The sequence below is a fragment of the Otolemur garnettii genome, unplaced genomic scaffold, assembly GCF_000181295.1.
Source record: "Otolemur garnettii isolate 467f Iridium unplaced genomic scaffold, OtoGar3 scaffold00038, whole genome shotgun sequence".
In the NCBI taxonomy this organism is placed as follows: domain Eukaryota; kingdom Metazoa; phylum Chordata; class Mammalia; order Primates; family Galagidae; genus Otolemur; species Otolemur garnettii.
Window position 1 is genome coordinate 6,241,468 of NW_003852433.1, and position 24,302 is coordinate 6,265,769.

Sequence of the window (24,302 nt, forward strand, 5' to 3'; positions counted from 1 at the left end):
CCACCACAACGCCTGGCTATTTTTTGGTTGCAGCCATCATTGTTGTTTGGTGGGCCCGGGCTGGATTCGATCGAACCCGCCACCTTAAGTATATGTGGCTGGCGCCTTAGCCACTTGAGCCACAGGCACCGAGCCAGTATTCCTCTTTAAACTATATGGAAATATCATCCTTCTTTCAAGGCAAGAAAAAAGACTCAAGAGAATTAGGAACTCAGTTCTGGGTCACATACAAGCAAAAGCTTAGAGATCCAAACATCTAGGTCTGTCAGAATCAGGAATTTGCCCCTACTTGACCCCAGGTCATCATCCCCTTTGCTTGAGGCCCCCTCCCCTTCCCCATACTTACTCTCAAGGAGGAAAAGTCACCTGCTCTGTGAGGCGGAGAGATGTGGGCTCCCTCAGAGACAGCGGGGTGTGAAATAAACACAGACACCATTTTGTAATCAATGACTTTTATCTTTAAAAATGGAAGCAAGTGTTTTGACAGAATACTATGGCCGCTCTATAAGAGCCGATCTAGGAGTAATTCACTGTCCTCCTCTGGGATGTCACGGCTTTAAAAAAAAAAAAAAAAGACAAAACAGGAGAATAATCCACAATGCTTCAGGCGCCTAGGAGCCTGGCTGGGCATCCACTCATCAGCTAAGTCCTAAGCTATAACCTAAGATCAGAGTGACTCTTCCTCACCCTTCTGCTTCTCCCTGAACCACACTCCCTACAGTGTTTCACACCATCACCAACAACAATTTTGTTTACTAAATTAATTTGATATCAGAACCTTAAAACATTTCTGAATCTTAGAAACAGAAGTCCTCAGCAGATCACGTTGATAGAGGAACAAATACAGGCTTGCATATAAGTCATTGTAATTATTTTCTTTACATCTCATTATCCACTTCAATATTAAAAACACACACGTCCATACACACACATACACACAAACAAAACCACATCCAACATTCAGATGCCCTGAAATTGTGGAGACAGCGATCTCAGTATTGGTTGGTTAAGAACATGGTACCTTTTCTACCCAGATGTTACCCCTCCTCCAGCTGTGCCTTCTAACCGCTGTAGCCACACTCTGCCTCCAACCTGATTCCCTGTTTACAGAGGTTCCCAGCGGGTCACAACAGCACCGAGCACACACGCAAGAGCTCCCTCTGTGGTCCCAGTGGCACTATGCGTTTCACTTTCAATCATAGCCTCTCGGCCCTTCCAATGCAGAGGCTCCTTAAATCTCATTTCTCAAGCATGCAATATGAGAGACTGGAAATGGGGTGAGGTTCTAACTAATGTAGGAATGAGCAGGTGACCAGAACTCTGTCTCTGAACCTCCACCCAGGTCTGGGGAGCCTCTGGCTTTGATACAGCCTTGGTGAAAGCTGGAGAGGCAGAGCAGATTAGTTTGTGTGGAGGGTGCAAAGGGACATGGTTGTACATGTTAAAGCTATAGCAGAGGTCTGTGCTCCTGTTTTTGCTTCATTCTAGAGCATTCCTCAGTCTCAATATTCAGTAGCACCTTCTGGCCTCATCTTAGCTGAACATGATTAGGGCTGAAAGGCAGGAAAGAGAGAAGGAATGGCTGGGGGAGCCCTGAGAGAGGTCGCAGCACATGTGAGGAAGGGGGCAGAGCAGGAGCTTTGTGGGTGGGAGGAGAGCCACCTCCTCCTCCAGCACAGGGCACGCGGGAAGACAGAGGACCATCCCGGGCAAATGCTCCCCTCCGAGTTCCCTTGTTTTTAGCCTTCACCACTGTACTCTAGAGCGAGGCAAGCTGCAGAAATGGGCAAGAAGATACTGTCAACAATACATGTGTCTTCTTGTCCCGGGCACCCTTGTCAAGTATTGACCAAAACCTGAAACATGATGCTTAAAGTGATGAATGCAACAGATCCTACGTGTGTAACAAAACTGCAGAAACACATGCTATTTTGGGTTAGATTATAATCATCAGAAGCACAGGATAACCAAGAAGCAAAATTCCATTCTGGTACAACTACCCCATTTCTAGAAAAGAGAAAGGAAAGGAAGAAATGCAATGTGAGCTTTTTGATCAGAAGGCTCAGTGAAATGAGAGGGGCAGTAATATGAATCCGGGTGATTTTTTCAAGTCTTCCTTTTGTACAGTCATAGATGACCGGCTTTGTGCTGCTAAGGAGCCAGCACCATGTGGCTACTGCTCTGATTGTTCTCAGATGAATGTTTATACAAAATAATATCTTATCTTCATTTAGTTTATAAACATACACAGTGCTGTCCCTTTCAAATTAAGAAGAAAAACCACACAGAAATACTGCAAAGTAGCAAAATACAAAGAAAAAAAAGCTACTTTTGTTTTTGGCAACATTAAAAAAGAAAGAAATATAAAAAGCAATGTGGCATTGGTCCCTATTCGTAAAAAAAAAAAAAAAAAAGGTACTTGGGCACGACACTGACTCAGAATTGGTTTGTTTTCTAAAATTCAGAATGTCTGGGATTTTAAAGGTAGCACTTTTGTCTTTTAAAAGTTCAACAAGTCACGTAACACTTAAAACATCAAAAAAGCTTTCTGATAAAAAGCTCAGCTTTTAAGCCATGTTTTGTTTCTGCAAATTTGGGAGACGAATTGAGTTCTTACTGGAATGTGGCCTATGGCTGGTTGACAAATCTGAAATGGAATGTCTCCAAATGGCAGTGCCTCCCCTTCCGCCCACCTAGGACCACACCAACAACCAGCTACCAAGCACAAGTTCTTGCTCCCATTTTTTATAGGGGTGGGGGTGGGACCTTCAAGCTGCTATCTTCTCCATCTGCTGTTCTAATTTGGAAATACGCTCATCTTGATTGCAGATTGTGTCTTTTATAGATTTGATCTCTTTTAAAATCTCATCCAACTTGGCTTCATTTTGCTAAGAAAACAAACAAAACCATCGTCAGTAACTGAAGAGCAGTAAACAGAGTTTAACACAGTTCAGAATTTTTAAACATAAAATGCAATTTTCTATTTTGTAAATGGGAAGCTATGGTTACCAAGTTGAAAAGGTGAGTCAAAACCCAGAGCATCTAGGCCTGATGAGAATGCAACTAAAGCTGGTCAATCCACCTGAAACCCCGGAGCAAGACAGCAGTGTTCTGCAGAACGACTTCTTGTCCCCATGCCTAGGCCCTTACCCAGACAAAGGCGCTTGGGTAACAATTACACTGTAGGACAGATCCCTTCAAGGTCCATCCACAGTAACTTCTGCTTGACCGAGGTTAGGTGTGACTCTTCCAGAGGCCACCGAGCTCCCACCATCTGCTAGGGAGGCTCCTCTCGGGAGAGAAATCCACCCCCACCCACCACCGCCCTGTCAACTCACTCCTCTCTTCTCTCGAGTACCTGCTCTCCCAGGAGCAGCAGGACTCAACAGTGGCCACAGTGGTTCTCCAGTGCAGGCTCCATTATCATCTTCCTACCCAAATGGCTCTTGCCAAAATCATCCTTGTGGTTAACCCCATGTACTGCCAGATCTTCCTGTCACCTGGCCACTCAGCGGCACCTGAACACTCTCTCCATTCCTTCCTTCTGGGGACCTTCTCTTCCTGGTACCTCTGACCCCACATTTCCATGTTCCATTTAACAAAAATCAGAGATGGGTTTCACCAGGTGGGTGAAAAGATAGGAAAAAACTAAAAGCCTCCTGTCTACTGAGATGGCAATGGAATAACATCTCCTCCAGTCATCATAAAAAACAGAGCTAAAGGAGCAAGTATGACCATAAATTCCCCAACGTTACACACCCCAGGACTTTCTTACATGTAGCACAGATTACCGTGCACTGAAAACCCACCCCATGTGCCCAAGCTGGGGAGTACTCGCCAATGCCGTGCACCACAGAGGGCTGTCCACAGGAGAAGGCCCAGCCAGCCAAGCGCCTGCCTCAAATGCCTCATCCTTACCACACTGGCTGTGTCTGTGGTCTTCTTAGGGACGCTGATCAGGTCACACTTCTTGTTTGCTGATGGCTTGCTATCCAGAATGTTCTTTTTGACCACCTTGAGATCCCTGTTCTTGCCTGGAATGTACCCATGCTTTAAAGAGATAAGGAGTGGATCTGCATTCTTCCCCTCAAACCACTCTTCTGCCTCCAGTGCAGCTTCTGGCCCCGCTGTGTCCGGATACAGGTCATCTTGGAAAAGGTCAGACTATAAGAGACATTGGGGAAAACCCTTAGTTAGAGTAAGGAAGAAAGGTCTGGGATTTTTTATCAGTTTTTTTTAAAATATATTTTTTAATTATTATTATTTTTTTTAGAGGCAGAGTCTCACTTTATTGCCTGTAGAGTGCAGTGATGTCACAGCTCACAGCAACCTCCAACTCCTGGGCTTAGGCGATTCTCTTGCCTCAGCCTCCCGAGTAGCTGGGACTACAGGCGCCTGCCAGAATGCCTGGCTATTTTTGTTGTTGTTGTTGTAGTTTGGCCGGGGCCAGGTTCGAACCCACCACCCTCGTTATATGAGGCCAGTGCCCTACTCACTGAGCCACAGGCGCTGCCCATAATTTTTATCTTTTAAAAGCATGGATTATCCAGAAAACTGGGTACTCACCTTCCTGGGAACAGTCATGATAATAGGCTCACACTTTCTCTCATGAAGTTTGAAGAATCTTGAAAGGGGAAATAAAGGCAAAATCACATTAAGTGAAATAGGAGGCTGAGCAACAGGATTAATAACTACTATGGGATGTGAAGGGAACTTCTGCCATGTGATCCACTTGGGAACTCAGTGAGACAATGGGAGCCAAGAGCACCTATGCTAGGGAAAGACAGACTCTAGACAAGAACCACTAAGAGAGCTCTGTGTATTATGACATTCAAATTTCCATTATCTGGGGGCAGATGAACTGTGGTGAAAATACTAACACTGAGCATGATTCACATGTGGAAACATTACCCTGTCTACAGACAAAAGAGAACACATATTGACTATAAAGTATCCCCAGCCCAGAACCAAGTCTTAGCCAGCTTGAGGGGGTTTACCACTTGTAAGTACAAATATGATTTTTTAAAAGGAAACAATCCTAAGAATTAACATTCTGGCATCCAAGCAAAATATATTATGCATAACAGTTAAGGAAAATGTGTACAAGGAAGCAAAACTCAATGGAATTCAGGTGGGAGGGGGCAGGAAGGGATGGGAAAATTCACACCTAACAGATACATCGCACATTTTCTGGATGAAGAGCATGCTTACAACTTTGACTAAAAACATACAAAAACAAACGATGTAACCAAAAACATGTGTACCCATATAAGAGTAAAAAGAAAAAAAAATTAGTGAACTTATGCAAAATGTGGGATGAATGGGAATGGAAAGCAACTTGCATTATAACAGGGAAGAGGGAAGCAGATGCCTTCTGATTGGCAAAAGACAAACAAAAAAAGGATAACATTTTTGTTTGTACCCTACAAGGGGATTAAGCAAACCAGAAACAACTACTTCTATGATGACCCTGATAAGATGAAGCCACTATTTTGCAGTCAGGACAGGGAATAATGAAAAACTCTCTCTAAACCTCATAGCAAGAGAGGTGGCCTCAGAAAGCATTTTGGTCAGATCTCCAAATTAAATGGCCAGTGTGCAAGGGGTGAAGTGAGCATAGGTACACATGCTGTTGGGGAAGCATCCTCTGAATTTCAAGAATCAGAGGACATACTGCCATCTCAGATATCCAAACTTGTTTCTCCAGGAAACCTGTGGCCTTTGGTACTTGAAACTAGTCAACACAATCTGGACGTGAATCTAGTCAAGATCCCTGAAAGACACACTGCTGCAGTGGGTCGGGGAACACGGCTGACCAGGGCTCAGGCATTTAATACCTTAAAAGGTATTTGCAAAACCACAGTCTTCTTGAAGAATGATGTGCCAAATCACCCTTTTCACTATTTCAGCCAAAAAGAGTCCCAGATAAACCAAAAACATTTTTAAAGACAGATTTAATGAAAACTCTACAGTCAGTGCAATGGTGACTAACTGGGAATTGACTTCCTGTTCTGCTACTACGGCCCCTGAGGGGGGACAACTTCACCAAGCCTCAAGTCCCTCATGTAAAAAAATGGGGATAAAAGTCACACCTATCAGTCTCGGTGCCTGTAGCTCAGTGGTTAGGGCGCTGGCCACATGCACCGAGGCAGGCAGGTTCAAACCCAGTTGGGGCCTGCTGGACAACAATGACAACTGCGACAAATAAATAGCCAGGCATTGTGGTAGGTGCCTATAGTCCCAGCTATGTAGGAAGCTGAGGCAAGAGAATTGCTTAAGCCCAAAAGTTTCAGGTTGCTGTGAGCTATGACAGCATGGCACTCTACCAAGGGTGACATAATGTGAGACTCTGTCTCAAAAAAAAAAAAAAAGTCACACCTACTTCACAGGATTGTGACAAGCAGTAATAAAAGCAAGCCATGGAACATATTTAGCACAGTGCCTGACAAAAAATAAATGTTCTAAAAACACTTAATAGAGCTCCTGAACAATTGTGCTTATAGATTTTTAAACTTTTGGATGCCACTAAAATATTAGATGTAATCTTAAGTTCAGATTCAGTCAATTATGAACCATGTTTTGGTTAGTTTGGCTTAAACCACAACTTAAAATGATCTACGACAGATTTCCTTTGTCATGTCAACTATTTTTTAAAAACCCATAGGGGTAAATATAAAAATTCTTTTACTTTTATTTTGAAAGAAATGAAGATCCATTCTTTAATTGTGTGACCAGAACGGTGAACTTCTTAGAAGTCCATATAAGCACAGTGTTATACCCAGGTGTGGCAGGACCTCACCTCTGATAACATGGTGCTAGCTACTCTACCATCTAAAACAACCAGTGGTCACTGAGTCTCATGGGATATCTTCAGTTGACCAATATGAGAAGAAACCCTGAGCCTTAGGAAGCCCAGAAGCATTATGGAATACATATATTTTTAAAAAATCAAGCATAGTACAGAAACACTGAAATTACAGATAACACTGCTGAGCTTCCTAAGTCAAAGTAACCTAATGCCCCATTGTAGGCTTCTCTAGTTTAGAACCAGTGAGGCCTGTAGTCCAGTTTGGAGCCTGGTTCTTCCCCTGCTAGAGCAGGAAAACCCACCCGCCTTTTTCCATCTCAGAGCAAGGCTCATCCCTGCCTGTCCCCAGGGAACACTGTCCATAGCCTCTGCTGAAAGAAAAAAGAGAAAAGTTTCACCATTTCACTAAGCTGTGCTACCTAAATACTACACTCCAGTGGTACGGGCAGGAAAGACAGACTTGGGCAACACAGAATTACTTGTAGCTATCTTGCTCTGGTCCTACATGGATGCATAAACAACTGGAATAATACCAAATCGTTACCTGGCAATCTCACATTTATTAACATCAAGTCCCCTCTTGGGCATATAACCCATCCCTCTCTGAGGCTCCTTGCTGCTGAATGTGTTGAGGTAGTGGACATATGGGGATTCATCTGTGATCTCAAAATAGCGGATACTGCTGTCACCCTGTAAAAAAGCAGAGATAAGTTTGTCTTTGACGTTAACGAAAACACTTGGATTGAGTGAGTGTCTCGCTCCTCCTCTTAACCTAGCATTAGCTGAGACCCCACTGCAGTAGCTGACCTTTCGCCCTCATAGAGAGACTTACATAAAGCACGCGGCAGTTTCTTTTCCTCACACAGTAAGCCCTCCCTTATCAAATGCTACCATGGCCTTTAATGGTTTCCTTGGCCGCCTACTGAAGGCTCTTGTTTTACTCCCCTAAGCTTAGACACAAGGCCAGAGTTAGGACAAAAATGTTAATGCCTCTGCCAAACAAGTGCATTGCCATTCAACTTCAAAAAACAAACAAACAAACAAACACTGCTGAAAGTGCAGTTACCAACCCAAATATTCATTCACTGGCACAGTGCAGCACTGGTCACAGATTCAAAGGCACTACTAACACCAGGCCCTCGGATGACAGTAAAAAGTGAGATCTGTCCAATTAAGAGACTCAGTTTCAGTGACAATTCACTGACTTCAGAAAGTAGTGCCATCTCACTGCAATGTGCGAAATTCTGATTACCAGGCTTAAAATGGTTCTCACAACTACCATTTGCCTCAGTGACTTAAGATACCTAATGCAACGGAAAAGAAGCTGAACACATACTAGCCATTTTCTGCATACCCAAAATAATTTTCCACCTAGTGTTAACAGTATCTGGGTAACTGCTCATTTTGTTTGTTGCGATGCAGTCAATGGCAACAATGATTAATGTGTGGGTATTTAACAGCTGTTAACATCTGCAGTCAAACAACTTTCAAGGAAACAGACAAGATCTCAGTTTCTAAGGAAATGACCTGTGAAAATGTAAAGCAGTTAGTTCTGCAGCATGCTCAATCAACTATGAAAAGTAAAATATCACCAGCTTTGCCAGGCAAAGGGCTAGCTCACAGGTTTGGGGTACCACCTCAGCTCCATTTTTTATTAATTCATTTATTTCAGCAACCAAAAGTTCTAAGCAAAATTGAACCCACAAAAGAATACAAAATTTTGAAGTCACCACTTACAGAATGAAATAACAATAAAGTTACCACAAGTCTAGTTCAGCTGAGAGCAAAAGGCAGGGGGAGTTCGGTGTGGAGTCTTCTTATAACAGCTGTCCCCCCCAACCTTGCCCCCCGAGACGTTAGACAGGCACAGGGCTTTAGGTCCAGAGCCCTACAAGAACCCTCTGGAGAGTCTATGAGGCCCTCAAAAGCTCACATTCACAAAGCACCATTCTCTTTACAAGTCCATGACATGTAGTAGGAAATACAAACGTGCACATTAGGGTTATGTGACACCTTTCAGCAAGAGATGTGGTCACCTGGTTCCTCAGCCCACCCCTGATACCAGTTCAGATAAATCTAAAATCTCCAATCAGGCAGCACAGTTAGGTGAAGACAAAACACCGGTGTGTCCTCTTTTCCTCACTGGACTGCTCTGAGGGCAGCACTAGCCCCAGCACCCCAGCCAGAGAATGGCACATTATTATTACACAACTGGCAAGTCGCAGACAATCCAGTCTGAAGACCTAGAACATACCAAATTATCTCTCCTTAGCTTAAAATACACACACACACAAATAAGAAAAATTTTACAGATACAGTATGGTGCCCATCTCTTAAATCTTGGAAGGACAAGCTTTTCCTCTTACAGGATTAAATTTACTATCAAACACCAAAATTACTACTTACCTTTCCACATAAGTAAATGATGCTGGTGTCGGGGTCATAGAAAGGCAGCAATACTCCATTGCTAGTGTCCATTTCATGAAGAGCTATGGGTTCTTGCATATTTTTCTGCAAAAAATAAGATGCATATACATTTTTAACATGAATTTCAATAATTTTATTGTACATTCTTCTGCCCCCAATTAAGTGAGCCATCTTCCTAGAATAATGAAAGTTTGAACAATGCACAAGTAATATTTATACATGTTAATACCAACAGGATACAACCCACTGAAAATCCTGTTGCTTTGGCAATGTAATTAATGCATCCATCAGGGTGATTCCTAAGGATGATGAGGGGCCTTTCTCCTTTATGACTTTTTTCTTTTTTAAAAGTATATTTTTATTATAAAATAAATAGAAGAACATAAAAATCATCCCATATTCCATAATTCCACAGCCCTGTGAGTGGCAGAGACTACTACCATTGAGGTTTATTCTTCCAACACATGTACATACACAGATTAGTATTTTTCCCCCACTTATACTAATGAAGTCATTTTTCCAAGTATGACTTTTTTGATTTAGACATTTGATCACATTCTTTATGACTATAAAGTAAAATTTTTTTTTTTTTTTTTTTTTTGAGACAGAGCCTCAAGCTGTCCCCCTGGGTAGAGTGCCGTGGCATCACAGCTCACAGCAACCTCCAACTCCTGGGCTCCAGCAAGTCTCCTGCCTCCGCCTCCCAAGTAGCTGGGACCACAGGCGCCCACCACAACACCCGGCTATTTTTTGGTTGCAGCCGTCATTGTTGCTTGGCGGGTCCGGGCTGGGGATTCGAACCCGCCACCTTAGGTGTACGTGGCTGGCGCCTTAGCCGGTTGAGCTATGGGCGCCGAGCCTATAAAGTAAATTTATAACTAAGTTTAGAACTTATTTCCCAAATCTAAAATGCTAGATTCTTCATATATTCTTTTTTTTTAAATATAGTTAACACAGACTCCCCAGGAGCATCAAGAGTGTGTTTTTGAAATATCTGCACCATTCAGTCTTCAGTGAGGATAAGAACTTCACATCCTCATCCAGTTTAAGACAAACGAGAGTTTAGAAAACTACACTGAGAACCCTATAATCTATTTACCAACCAGAGAACTCAGTCAGATTGGAGAGAAAGCTCTAGGGAAAGCAAGCAGAGAGGCTAGGAAGGGGCCTACCGGATTCCAGAGCGCCAGCTGTCGCTCACTCATGCGGCTGAACCCAGTGGTGAAGACGTTGCCGTCAGCCAGGAAGATGGCCCTCATGGGCCTGGCCCCCTCATGTGCTTTCTCCTTCTCCTGGGATAGAGCAAGCAAAAAGGCACATCACACACATCCCAACTGCAGGAGGGCAAGGGGAGTGGGGAGACCAGAGCCCCAAACCCAGCTTCACACCAGACATCCTCCCTGCTCATCTGGGGGCTATTGGCATGCTCCACCCCTTCTCCTCAGTGAGGATAATTAACTGGAGCTTGGATATACCCCACATCATAGGACAACAGAAGTCTGGTCCAGATAACTCCTTCGTTAACCTCATTTATTTAATTAATGAGAGGGTGTGAGTAGTGACCCTTTGGACATTCTGGGTGGAGAAAGCACTGTGCGTGGGGCGGGTAAGTGCCCGGGCTCAGTCAGCACCAGCCATGGTCATCACTGGCCCTTTAGGAGACATGCTGCCAAAGAACAATCACATCGTAGGGAGGGCCTCACAGTGTGACTGAAGTTAGACGCGGAATCAACATTTGTAGTTTCACCCCGACTAAAGACTCAAACGTCCATCTTTTGTCAGAATATATAATTTTGTTGAGGCCTCCATTTAGGTGGCAGAAACTAAGATGCTGAGCTGATGAGAGAGCCTGCTATGTCTCTGCAAGGAACAGGCTGGGGATTAGCTAATGATTATTCAGGACTAAGCCATGAGACCAGAAATGCAGCTACCTGGTTCAGCTGATCCAGACTTTTTTTTTTTTTTTGAGACAGAGTCTTATTTTGTCACCTTAACTAGAGTGCTGTGGCATCACAGCTCACAGCAACCTCACACTCTCAGGCTTAAGCAATTCTCTTGCCTCAGCTTCCCAAACAGCTGAGACTATAGGCGCTCACAACAACACACAGCTATTTTTTTGCTACAGTTGTCACTGTTGTTTTAGCTGACCTGGCTGGGTTTGAACCTGCTAGCCCTGGTGTATGTGGTCAGCGCCCTTGCCACTGAGTACAGGCACCAAGCCAGACTTCTTAATTCTTAAGGATTCTCGTGAACTGATAAAAACTATTTGTTTGTGAAAGACAGCAACCAAGTGAGAGAAGACTTGAGTAAAAGTTGGAAATGTACAAATCTGGAGAGGAGCGTGACTGGGGAGGCAGGCAGAAGCCTGTCTGAGCCTTTTCTTTTTCACAGTTGGTGTCTGCACACAGCAAGGGCTCACTGACAGTATAGCTGCCTGCCTTGAAAAGCAGAAAGTTCACACTCACTAAAGGGCTACAGCTACTGTGTTTGTTGTCCTAGGCATACTCACAGCAACAATCTCTTGTTTCCTGGGATCGATTACTCTCACTTTCTTGTCCTTGGAAGCTGTGCAGATTAGACTGCCATTCCGGTTCCAACTCACGTTGTAAATCATGTCTGAATGCATATCGTCTAAGTTTATGAGGGCTTCCCCTGTCCCCACATTCCAGATGATGATGGCATTATCACAGCCTAAAACAAGCAGAAACATGCCCCTCAAAGATTAGAAACACCTACATAACACATCCAAGCAAACCATAAACACAATGAGGACATACACGTATGTAGAAAAGAAGATGCTGATTGTGTAAGAAGCCCCACTCACTAGGAGTTAAAAACTGCAATGACAAAGAAAATTTATATAAAAGAAATAAAAGTTTTAAAGGAAAAACACAGCTTGCTAATAAGTTTGGGTTCTTATGAAACAGGCAACCATATAAAAACAAACCAAAATAGAATCCTATGTTTTCTTAAAGAGTTAACAAGGCTAGTGGAGTTGAGTGAATTCAAGCATCACAATGAATATAGCTCATTTCTTTTCCAAAGGCTAAAAATAAGGGTTTTAAAATAAACCCAAATAATTGAGTGTTTAGGACATTCAGACTTTAGGTAGCAAGTCTGAATAATCAGTGAGGCTGTAAGACACGGCTCTGGTATATTGAAGTGTAGAAGGGAAATGTGAGGACTTGACCTGTTTACTCACAACAGATCTTTATCTTTAAAAGAGAAAATAGGCCAAGACTGGCCTGATCATGGTGAGAAGCCAGAATTACAATTAAGTAGGCACAGGTGGATTCAGAAACTGATCCCCAGGAAGCCCACTCGGCCTCCATCCTCAACTTGTCAAGCCACCTTCCTTACTTCCAGAGTCTGCCCCAAGCACCCAGGCCTCTTTGAAAATAGGCACCATGTGTTGTTTTCAGGACATTAGTTCAAGGATGACACAAACTAAGGGAAGGACATCCTAAAGGTGAATTCTTGCCAAAAATGCAATTTAGTAAGCATTTTAGAGAAATTAACTACTGATACCTAGGATGCCTAGGCAGGAAAATGGAGAAAAAACAACATAGCAGTGTGAAAAGCTGGAGCTGAACTCTGGGATGAAGAATTGACCCTTCCCCTGCCTTGTTCTCAGGCAAATAGTTAACTCCAGCCAGGACAGATGGGTCACACAGTCTTAAAATATACAGAGAACTACAATCCTTCACTTATCAAAAGGAGAACTAGAATAAGCTGCTACTGCCACCCTATGTTTAACCCAGATGAGAAGGGCAGCAGGAAATTTTCCACAATGGAATTTCATCTCTAGAATTTTTTTCTCTCATTGTCAGGCTGAGGTTTTGACTGGAACATCAGAAGGCTTCCCAAATATAGTCAGTGGGGATTATAGAAACAGTACCCTCCACAGTGTCCTTTCTGAAAAGTAGTGCTGGATTTCTAGGGACCTGGCATTAAATTGTTTATTTAAATCCCTATAAATCATAAATATCCTCTATTCCTAGTGGAAAACTAAACTACCCTTTCCTTTTACTAGTGAGGGGAAAGATCTTTAAAAATTCTACCAATGACATTAATGTTGTTTTTATCATAAACTAATTTTATAAAAGTGAAACCTACACAAAGCACACCCATTTTAAACACACATTTGATAAGTTTTGACTCTCACAGCTCCTACCACAACCACGACACAGAACGTTGCCATCATCCCACATAGCTCCTTTGTGCCCTATGTATTGGTTTCATAAAACAAAATCCCAAATTATGGCCAAAGAAAAAGGTTTCCATAAGATAAATTTAGAAACCACTCAAGTGGGAAAGCAGTAAGAATACTAGTCCTCAGCCCCAAAGGTTCAGTGAAAAACCACAAACAATGATCAATGTCCAGGAGGGGACTGATTAAATACGAGGTGTATCCACGCAATGGACAATGAAGAGTCATTGAGAATAATGAAAGAAGAACAATCAATGGCATTTAATGAATATTTAATGGAAAGGATCACAGTGTGCCACTAAGCACAGAAAGCAGGTCACGTGCAAAGCGTATGAAACCATCTCTGTGTGCAAAATAATTTATGTACATACACAGAAATCTTCTGGAAGGAAGTATCAAAATGGTAATAATGATCTCTTCTCTGGGTAGTGAATTACAAGTGATTTTTATTTTTTTACCTCTTGTCTATATATGTTTTCTATTATATACATTTATTACTTAAAATGAAAGCTTGTTTTTTTTAAAGGAAGGAATATATTTGACCAAAAGAGATCACCCCAAGTTGGCAGCAACACCAGACACAGAACTCAGGGTTTCTGGCTCCCAACCAAGTGTTCCTTCCACTACATCAGGAACAACCAAAACTTGGTTCCCAGAGGGCCTCAGCAGGAACTATAAACCTGCTGAAATTATAGGCAAAAAAGTTTGTATATATTCACTTTTCTGCACAGAAAGCCCATAGCTTTCATCAGATTGTCAAAGTGGCCTTGAAACATACACCCGAGTGGGCTGGGGGAAGCATTGCACTTCCATGCTCCTCACCATGGTTTCCTAATAATCTGCTTCAAAACGGTACAGCGTGTAGTCAACACTCATTTCCCGCTCCCCCCACCCCCCCACACAGACAGCCACAAGCAGTGAGGGCCAGGGCCAGCTGCGTGGCCCCTACCTGCACTGAGAAGCACGTTGCGAGCCGTCGGATGCCAAGCCACGATGCCGACTCTCTTTGAGTGGCCTTCTAAAATCACCACTGGTTCAGTCAGGGAAAGGGTGAGTCCATTTTCGGGGATCTGCCATACCTGTTGGAGAAGAAAGAAAGATAAGCCAATTGAAAACTATTGCCTTTCATTTTTACGTTTACCATGACCATCCAGTTTAAAGTCTTAGTCTACAAAAACAACATACAGTGATATCTGCATAAAAGGCAGAATATTGTGCAATGACTGTGGTTCAGTTGTTTTGAAAATTTAATATAACATTAAAGGTTATAATGGCGGGCAGCACCTGTGGCTCAAAGAAGTAAAGCACTGGCCCCAAATGCCGGAGGTGGCGGGTTCAAATCCAGCCCTGGCCAAAAACCACACACACAAAAAATAATAGGCTCAGCGCCTGTGGCTCAAGTGGCTAAGGCGCCAGCCACATACACCTAAGGTGGCAGGTTTGAATCCAGCCCAGGGCCTGCCAAACAACAATGATGGCTGCAACCAAAAAAAATAGCCAGGCGTTATGGCAGGCGCCTATGGTCCCAGCTACTTGGGAGGCAGAGGCAGGAGACTTGCTTTAGCCCAGGAGTTGGAGGTTGCTGTGAGCTGTGATGCCACGGCACTCTACCCAGGGGGACAGCTTGAGGCTCTGTCTCAAAAAAAAAAAAAAAAAAGATATCAATAATGGCTATAAACATTACTTCTCAACTTTTATTTAGTAATAGTTGAGATTTTATTTTAAATTCCTTGTTAAGTTCAAAACTCTCCAGTTAAAACTATGCAACATATTTAAAGAAAAATACAAATGACTGAAACACTCATGGAAAGAAGCATTAGAGTGGGAAACTCTTAGCTAAGTGTGTGGTTCTTGAGGGAACGCAGCAGTTTTTAAAACAGTTTCTGTAATTTTACATTTACAAAATGAAAATATAATGTCTTTGTAACATGTAATGTAGAAAATAAATCTTACAAAAAAGAATAGATAGACGGGGCACAGTGGCCTGTAATCTTAGCATTTTGGGAGACTGAAGTGAGTGGATCTCCTGAGCTCAGGAGTTTGAGACCAGACCAAGCAAGAGCGAGACCCTGTCTCTGAAAATAGCCCAGCATTGTGGCGGATACCAGTAGTCTCAGCTACTAGGGAGACTAAGGCAAGATGACTGCTTGAGCCCAAGAGTTTGAGGTTGCTGTGAGCTATGACGCCATAGCACTCTACAAGGGTGACAGAGTGAGACTCTGTCTCAAAACAGGAAGGAAGGGAGGGAGGGAGGGAGGGAAAGAAACTGAACTTCATCAAAATTAAAAACTTTTGTGCTTCAGAGGACATCATAAAGAAAGTGAAAAGATAACCCACATAATGGGAGGAAATACTTTGCAAATCATATACCTGATAAGGAACTTGTATCTAGAATAAAGAACTCTTAAAACGCAACAAGAAAAGGACAAATAGCACTCTGGGAGGCTGGGGCAGGTGGACAGCCTGAGCTCACAAGTTTGAGACTAACCTGAGCAAGAGTAAGACCCCATCTCTAAAAAATAGCTGAGAAAAAAAACTAAAATAGCTGGGTCTTGTGGCAGGTGTCTAAAGTCCCAGCTACTCGGGAGGCTGAGGCAAGAGAATCGCTTGAGCCCAAGAGTTTGAGGTTGCTGTGAGCTGTGATGCCAGGGCACTCTCCCAAGGGTGACAAAGTGAGACTCTGTCTCAAAAAAAGGGACAAATAACCCAATTTTAAAATGGGCAAGGAATCTAAATATTTATTCAAGGAAGATATACAAATAGCCAAAAAGCACATGAAAATGCTTGACATTATTCATTACAGAACTAAAAATCAAAACCATAAGATCTCACTTCACATCCACTAGGATGGCTAGAACCAAAAAGATAACCGGTATTGGCAAGGAAGGGGAAAATCAGCGCCTGTATACATTGCTGGTGGGAATGTAAAAGGGGGCAGCCACTTTGGAAAACAACCTAGCAGTTCCTCAAATGACTAAACACAGTCGACCCAGCAATACTTCTACAAACAGATCCAAGAGGAATGAAAACAGATGTCCACACAAAGCTTGCACATTGTGGCATTCCTTATAATAGCTAAAAGGTGGAACAGCCCAAATGTCTATCTACTGATAAAGGACAGACAAAATGTTATATATCATAGAATGGAATATTATTTGGCCTAAAAAGAATGAAGAAGCACTGATACGTGCTATAACATGTGTGAACCTGAAAACGTATGCTACGTGAAAGAAGCCAGAAACAAAGTCCACGTATCACAGGATCCCACGTATGGGACGTGTCCAGAGCAGGAAAACAGAGAGACAGGAAGCAGGTGAGTGGTTGCTCAGGGCTGGAGAGTGGGGAGATAACTAAAGGACAGGGGTTTCTTTTTAAGATGATGAAAATATTCTAAAGTTGTCGGGCGGGGCCTATGGCTCAAAGGAGTAGGGCGCCAGCCCCATATACCAGAAGTGGCAGGTTCGAACCCAGCCCCAGCCAAAAAAAAGAAAATAGATTAAAAAAAAATTTTTTTAAATAATGTTGTCCATAGTGACAGTTGTACTATGGATGAATTCTATGTGAACTCTATCTCACCAAAACTGTTTATTTAAAAAAATCCCCTTGACTGAAGAAATGCAAAAGATTCCCCATATCCCAACTGGAGAAATGGCTGGAGGGCAGGGGGAGAAAGGGAAGGGCAGAGCATCAGAGTGGAAGGAACAGGAGACTTTATATTCGACAATGAAAGATGAAGGTTTTAAGAGGTTAACAAATAGAAACATCCTCTTAGAAGAAAAGAACTGAGTTACAGGTAAGCTGAGTAGCACCAAAGAACCCTATAGAAGACTTGACATCATACAGTAGAACCTCCATAGTTGCCCAGCTCCCTACACTGAGCACCTCTTTGAGTTGACCTAATTTTCACAGACTAGACGTGCACCACACACACATTATCAGCACAGCAGGCCTAGTTCCTTATGCTGGCCAGTTTTTATAGCCCCTTGGGTGGTCAACTTACAGAGATTCTACTGTATTCAAGTGTGGGAAAAAGCTGAAGCTTAAAATAATTCCTCTCTTCTATATGAAGATTAAAGTAAGTAAATTTACCATCAGAAAAAGATTTGAAGGAACTAGCTCGTGAAAAACTTCGAGACTGCCCATGAGAAATCATGTTCAACAGTGGAACAAGGCTCGGCGCCTATAGCTCAACCGGCTAAGGCGCCAGCCACGTACACCTAAGGTGACGGGTTCAAATCCCCAGCCCGGACCCGCCAAACAACAATGACGGCTGCAACCAAAAAATAGCCGGGCGTTGTGGCGGGCGCCTGTGGTCCCAGCTACTTGGGAGGCAGAGGCAAGAGACTCGCTTGAGCCCAGAAGTTGGAGGTTGCTGTGAGCTGTAATGCCATGGCACTCTACCCAGGGGGACAGCTTGAGGCTCTGTCTCAAAAAAAAAAAAAAAAAAAAAAAAAAACAGTGGAACAAGTGAGAAACAGAATTTTCCTTTGTAGGAATTTTTAAGGAGGCACACAACTGCCTGTTTTCAATTGTTTGGTGGAAGGAAGAGATCTGGATTAGATGAGTGTTTAAGGTTCTGCTCAGTTCTCTTGCCCTGTAAAAAATGAGAAAAAGTCTGCCATCCTGAAGAATGGGGAAATGTGTAAGTTGGATGATTTTCCATTTTTACAGTTAAATTCTGCCCAGGCTAATAAAGGGTGTCCATAAAGTTTGTGTGCGATTTAAATTGCATTCTGCATAACTCCTTATGTAAATTATGGCAAAATAAGCTTCCCTTTTGAGGGCCTAAACTTAGGATATTAACTAGTTTCTCCTGAACTCCCTCTTCATTCAGGAAATTTTAAACAAGGCAGGTGTGGATGAATATGGGAGGCACTCCTCTCCCAGACCAAAACCTCTCCCTGCCAAATAAGACTTTGAACTAAGCCTCTTCTTCCCTTGGGAGAGCGTGGGCATCTATTCCTAACCCCAGCCATACGTGTTAACTTTCATCATAGTATGAACTATTTTGATTCAAGGGCTCATGATTAGTAAAACAACTTCAAACTGAACAGAAAAGAATGATTACAGATTTGATCAAAGCATAAAGCTGACAGAGAAACAATTATGAAATGGGACATTAGTGACTCAACAGGAAATGCATTTTGCAAGATGAGTTCTGACCCCACTTGGGACCAAAAGAGCAGTCATACCACCTGCCATCCCCAGATGGCACCCTAACCACAGACTGCTGAGTTTTCCTGCAAGAATGGCAGAACCTTCTGTGCCTAACTACAACTAAACAGTGCATTTTCCAAATCCCTAATGAGGCATGCTGTGATGGAGGCTTTGGTTATAATCAGCAGCTCCAATCCTATATGTGAGGCGGAAGCAGAGCTCATAACAGGACTTGCCCTTTTCATTTCCCTAGCTTCTCCATCCATCTTTTCCTTGGACTGAGAGGAAATTTTAATGATGAAGCAAAACATTTATTATATAATTTTTTTTAACGAGGAAACTCTCTGTTCTTGCTTTACATTTATGATTCCCTCAACTAAGTTTATGTATTTAACACAGCCACCTACCCCTTTTTACTACCTTGGGTATAACTCATTCCTGTAACACGTTAACTGAATGGCCACTGGAAGGCAGATTTGGTATTGGGTCACAAAATACAGGTACTGCTCCCAAGAAGCTAATGGTCTAACAGCAAGCAGAGAATTCTATTAGACTGAAGATCAAACACAGCAAATCCAAGTCATGGGTTAGAGAGCGGACCCTGTTCAAATCCTGCCTGGGCCACTTTCCATGATGATCCTGGGCAAACGTCACTGTAACCAGAGGAAACATCAGTACCTGTACCTCCAAGGGATTAAGTTAATTAAGCCATGAGAACAGAGCCTGACACACAAATCATGCCCTCAAAATGTAGAGTCAGTACACAGCAGTGGTTAAGAACATGGGCTCTAGCCAGACTCAAGGGTTCAATTCCTGATTCTGCTACATATCGTGGCACAGCCTTGGGGATACTCACCTAACCTTTGTGGGCTTTAGGTTTCCTCTTCTATAAAATAGAGGTAATAATGAAGCTGCCTTCAAGTCGGGAGGTTTGGTTTGAGGACTAAAGTGGTAACATGAATATGATACAGGCAGAATGATGCCTGGCATGAGGCAGACATTCAGTAAGTGGTGGCTATAACTTGTGCTATTCACTAGGAGCCACGTAGGGTCACCTGCGTCATGCTGGCATATGCTGATTGCTGAACAGACACTCAAGTGCCATGAGGTGACCTTGCTAACCCAAGCTTGGTCCATCCAGCAGGGCTCCAGAAGGAAATGACTTCTGGAGATAAACAGGAGTTAAAAAGAAGGGGATGAAGAAGGAAGGAAATTGAGTATCCAGCTTCAAAATAAGAAACGTAGCTGTGTACAGCAATTTTCTAAAAAGTATACACAGCATCAAAAAAAAAAAAAATGCCCCAAAGAGGCAGGCTGAGGTGTTGATGGGGAAAAGGAATCACAGTGAAAATGGCAATGCCATAGGCATGAGAGCTGTGGTGGGAGGAGGAAGTGACTAGCACAGTCTGTGAAGAGAAGAAAAGAAGGTGGAACTCTTGTGCCTGCTGGAAAACAAAGGTAGTGGTGCTCTCCATGTGGACCATGGAAAGAGCTGGAGCTCTACATAGGTTAAGTCTTTCCACACTGAGCACACACATGCTCCAGCTGGTGCTCACAAGCTTGTCATGACGTGGCTCTTCTGCCCTTTTTTAGAATTATCTACTACTTCTAGATAATGGCCTGCCAGTTTGGACTGAAGAGGTCTTGCTCCTGTAGCTCAGGGATAAAGAACATAAGTGCCCCTTAGTACACGTTCAGCCTTCTTGTGCATAATCTGAGACACTGTCCTGAGTGTCAGAAGACATGAACTCCTATCAGAGCTGAGACTGTAATTGGACACGTTAACATTAAGAAGGGATTTCACAGCTTGGCGCCTGTAGCACAGTGGTTATGGTGCCAGCCATATACCCCCAGGCTGGCGGGTTCGAACCCAGCCTGGACCAGGTAGGCAACAATGACAAATGCAACAAAAAAATAGCCAGGCATTGTGGCAGGTCCAGTAGCCCCAGCTACTTGGGAGGCTGAGGCAAGAGAATCGCTTAAGCTCAAGAGTTTGAGGTTGCTGTGAGCTGTAACACTACAGCACTCTACCAAGGGTGACATAGTAAGACTCCGTCTCAAAAAGAAATAAAAAGAAGAAGGGATTTCACTTCCAGGAGCCTCTATTTCCTTGTTTAATACTTAGGATAGCTGTACTTACTCTAGGGTTACTGGAAAGGGCATACTGAAAGCACTCCCCTAACAGGAAATACTACTACCAGGGAAAAGAATCCAGGCTTTGAAGCCAGACAGATATCAGTGCCTTTTATCAGCTGTGTGACCTTTGACAAAACTGCCACTCTCTGATTCTTAGTTGTAAAATGGGCTATACTCCTGCCCTACTCTGCTAGTGCAATGACTGAATACAATCATGCACATAAAAGCTCAAAGTAACTTTAGGAGGCCAAGGTGAGAGGATCACTTGAGGCCAGGAATCTGAGACCAGCCTCAGCAACATAGTGAGACCTTGCCTCTACAAAAAAATGAAAAGAAAAATTGGCCAGCCATGGTGGCAGGCACCTGTAATCCCAGCTAGCTGGGAGGTTGAAATAGGAGGATCCCTTGAACCCAGCAGATTGAGGTTGCAATGAATTATGATGACAATACTGCACTCTAGCCTGGGCAATAGATTGAGATCCTATCTCAAAAAACAAACAAACAAAAAACTTCAAATAGCACTTGGCAAAACAGTGCCTACTATATGTTTATGATTACTTTTCTTAGTGTTAATATAGTATTAATATATAGTGTTAATACAACCACTGACCCACATAAATTTCTAGGTCTGAACATCGAGATTTCTTAGAGTGAGTCTTATCTGCAAATTAATTCAGCACTATACCCAACTAATTAATACTAAGTAATTTACACCCAAGACCTCATTTGTGTGAAAGCTCTAGTTTATGCCTAGGCCAATTGCCACAGTGAGGACAGAACTGATCTCTGTTACAGACCCATTAGCTTTTCTCTGCTCCAAGGTTACAGATAGGTTCAGTAACACCAATCAGCTTTCTCAGAAAGAAACCAGTGAGAAGGGAGGAAACAGACACTAAATATCCCCCGCCATGCCCAGAGTGAGCATCTGGGCTTAGCAGAGCCTACAAGAGCCTACAAGTTATTCCTTCTTCCACTCTTTAAAATTGTCAAATAATGCTGTGTGTTCCTAAAATTTTCTATCTGGACAACATATTACTATGGCAATGTTTTGTTTTGAAAGACTAAAATGCAATCAGTTCCAAGAGCTCCCAGATGAAAAAGTGAATAAATCAGTAAAAACTAACAGTGGTTCTGGGGGGAAAAAACCAACTTTAAGCACATGTTCAGAACTACTATATCACTCACATCCTCTTCACCTGTGAAGATCTGAATGGGAGAAAAAACCCGAAAGTACAATTCCAACCAGAAAAAAGAGAGAAAAATTAAGAAACTTAGGCTCCTCTCAAGTAGTAATTTAAAGTTCAATTAGTTTAATGGTTTTATTTGTCAACTACAGTGGAAATTTAAAGCATATGCTAAGTGTTTCCAGACACTGCTTCCCTATTTTCATTACCCATCATGAACTTGCTACTGGATTAGGCACTAGGGTTCCAGCCATAAAAAGGGCTACTCTCCCCAAAGGCCATATTTTTAAAATGCTAAGGAAAACAATTCCAAAGGGAGAATAAAGGAAAGTGATGATCTTAAGAGACAGGAAGAGGTTTACATGTTTGGTGGCAGCTGCAGAGCAGCACAATCCTCTACAGAAACACTGACCCCACACTCCCACAGGGTGGGGTGGAGGCGTCAGGACATTCCTAAATGAACCGTGACACTGGGAGCAACACTGGGTTTGGGGAAATCGAGAATTGAGTGTTGGGTGTAGATCTGCCAAGGTTATAATATTCACTGGCCAATGGCCCTGATATAAACTGCACAAAATGGAAATAGTATGAGGCACCACTACGTGACCAAAAGGAACCACATATCACTTCCATTTTTATTTCATGGAAAAAACTACATTAGGAAGTGTTACAGCTCTTTTAGAATTTGCTTAGCAGAACTTTTTTATTTTTTTAACTGAAAAACCCTGAAAAATTTGGAAAATTTATGATAGAAGTAAAATGAATAAGATAGGGAATAAATTTATTTTTGTTGATTTCTGTAGAAGAATAAAACTGATTTGGAAGAAGATGAAAAGTGTCCATTAATAATTTGGGGCTGTTCAGGCCATCAATACTCAAGACAATTAAGACTATAATGTCGGCAATTTCTTTCCAACTCTCAGGCTCTGGAAGAAACAATTACTCAATCCCATTGTTTGAATTAGCCATTTTTTTTTGCATTTGTGTTTGATTACTACCCTGCAGATAAGGAACACTGTTAAATCAACATCATCCGAAACTTAACTTGGCTGCTCTTTGTATTATTTAAAGCACTGTTATTTTCTTAGAGCTAAAATTTCCCCAAGTAAAATACTTAGTAACCACAATCCTAAAACTCTATGTGAAGGTATTGTTAAAGAAAAGGACACACAGAACACAAAATTTAGAAAACAGAGGAGCAAAGTGTAGTTTCTGGGAGTAGGATTTACATCTCTGTTAGTAGAAATCACTGTTTCGAAAAGTAGTACACGGAAGGTAAACTGTGTCAACATAATTTACTTTTAGGCAGCTTCAAGAAGTCACCTTTAAAAGATGGCAGAATGTACTTTAAGATGGGCATTCTTTCTTCTAAAACTGCAGAGACATCACTGTCCCAGAATCAGCACTCACAAAATTAACAAATCAACACTTAAATGCTTAGTACTTGATGGATTTATGCTATAAGTAATAAAACAAGCAGTTTTTTCAAAATTAATTTTATCCTTTTTATAGTTCATTTGATAAACTGGTTCTACTATATTTTCTACTAAATATCTGTTAACGGTAATCTTACTGCTATGGATACACACCACAACCCATTATAAAATATAACTCATTGTACATTTATAGCTTTCTTTTGCTCTCTTCAATAGGCACTATTATTATATCTCCATTTTATGTGTACGGCACTGAGGCTGGAAAGGTTTCCATGACCTGCATGTGCTCAGAACTCCTAGTCTCCTATCCTCTCTCTACTAAAACTAGGCCTTGTTAGACTATATTATTTGTAGCTCACAAGTTACTATCAATAATTTAGGCTTGAGAAACGACAGAGAGCTTTTCTGTTTGAAAAAGAAAAGAAAAGGTGTTGTTTGAAACCATTCGATCTACCCTACAGTGTTCTTTACCTTCAGGAGAGGAAGTGGAAAATAAGGCATTAAGCAGCAGGTAGAACAGAAGAAGATCAAATGCGTCTTTAAATTTTCATTTCAACTGCTAAGCTATAAAAGCTTCAATTACCCCAATAACAACATATTTGGGGGGATATTAAATGCTTAAAGAAAGATTTAAATATCAGTTTCATATTTAGGGGTTTAAAACAAATTAGAAGGATTTATCCCAAAACGCTATTTAATTTACAAAATGTTTACTCCAGCAATATCAATAAAGCAGCAACATTAGTCTGGGAGTCTGGGAAAATTATGATCTTGGTGGCAGCATAGTTTTGCGATTTTCCCAAGTCCCTCCATAAAAAACACAGACCAAGTAGATAACAAAACAAAAAAATCCAGAGACGGTATTTTTAAAAACTAGGGGATAACCCCAAAATGCAAGGGAGTGGACTCAAACCACCAACAGCCACAAGATCTGCACCTATACG

General features: G+C 42.2%; 1 protein-coding gene and 1 non-coding gene across 2 annotated transcripts in view; one reads left to right on the plus strand and one right to left on the minus strand.

Annotated features, from left to right (window-relative positions):
* Positions 1–435: 435 nt before the first annotated feature.
* CORO1C (coronin 1C) overlaps positions 436–24,302 on the minus strand; it is a 91,855-nt gene continuing 67,988 nt past the window's right edge. Inside the window, exons 4-11 of the mRNA XM_012805252.2 lie at positions 14,395–14,524; positions 11,745–11,926; positions 10,408–10,527; positions 9,215–9,319; positions 7,353–7,498; positions 4,567–4,624; positions 3,919–4,164; positions 436–2,888 (exon numbers count right to left, since the gene is read on the minus strand). Coding sequence (XP_012660706.2) covers positions 2,769–2,888; positions 3,919–4,164; positions 4,567–4,624; positions 7,353–7,498; positions 9,215–9,319; positions 10,408–10,527; positions 11,745–11,926; positions 14,395–14,524 — 1,107 coding nt within the window. The 3' untranslated portion in view covers positions 436–2,768. The remainder of the gene's footprint in view (positions 2,889–3,918; positions 4,165–4,566; positions 4,625–7,352; positions 7,499–9,214; positions 9,320–10,407; positions 10,528–11,744; positions 11,927–14,394; positions 14,525–24,302) is intronic.
* On the plus strand, positions 22,585–22,649 carry LOC111725375. The gene has a single exon (XR_002773452.1). It is a non-coding gene; the product is annotated as a U7 small nuclear RNA (small nuclear RNA).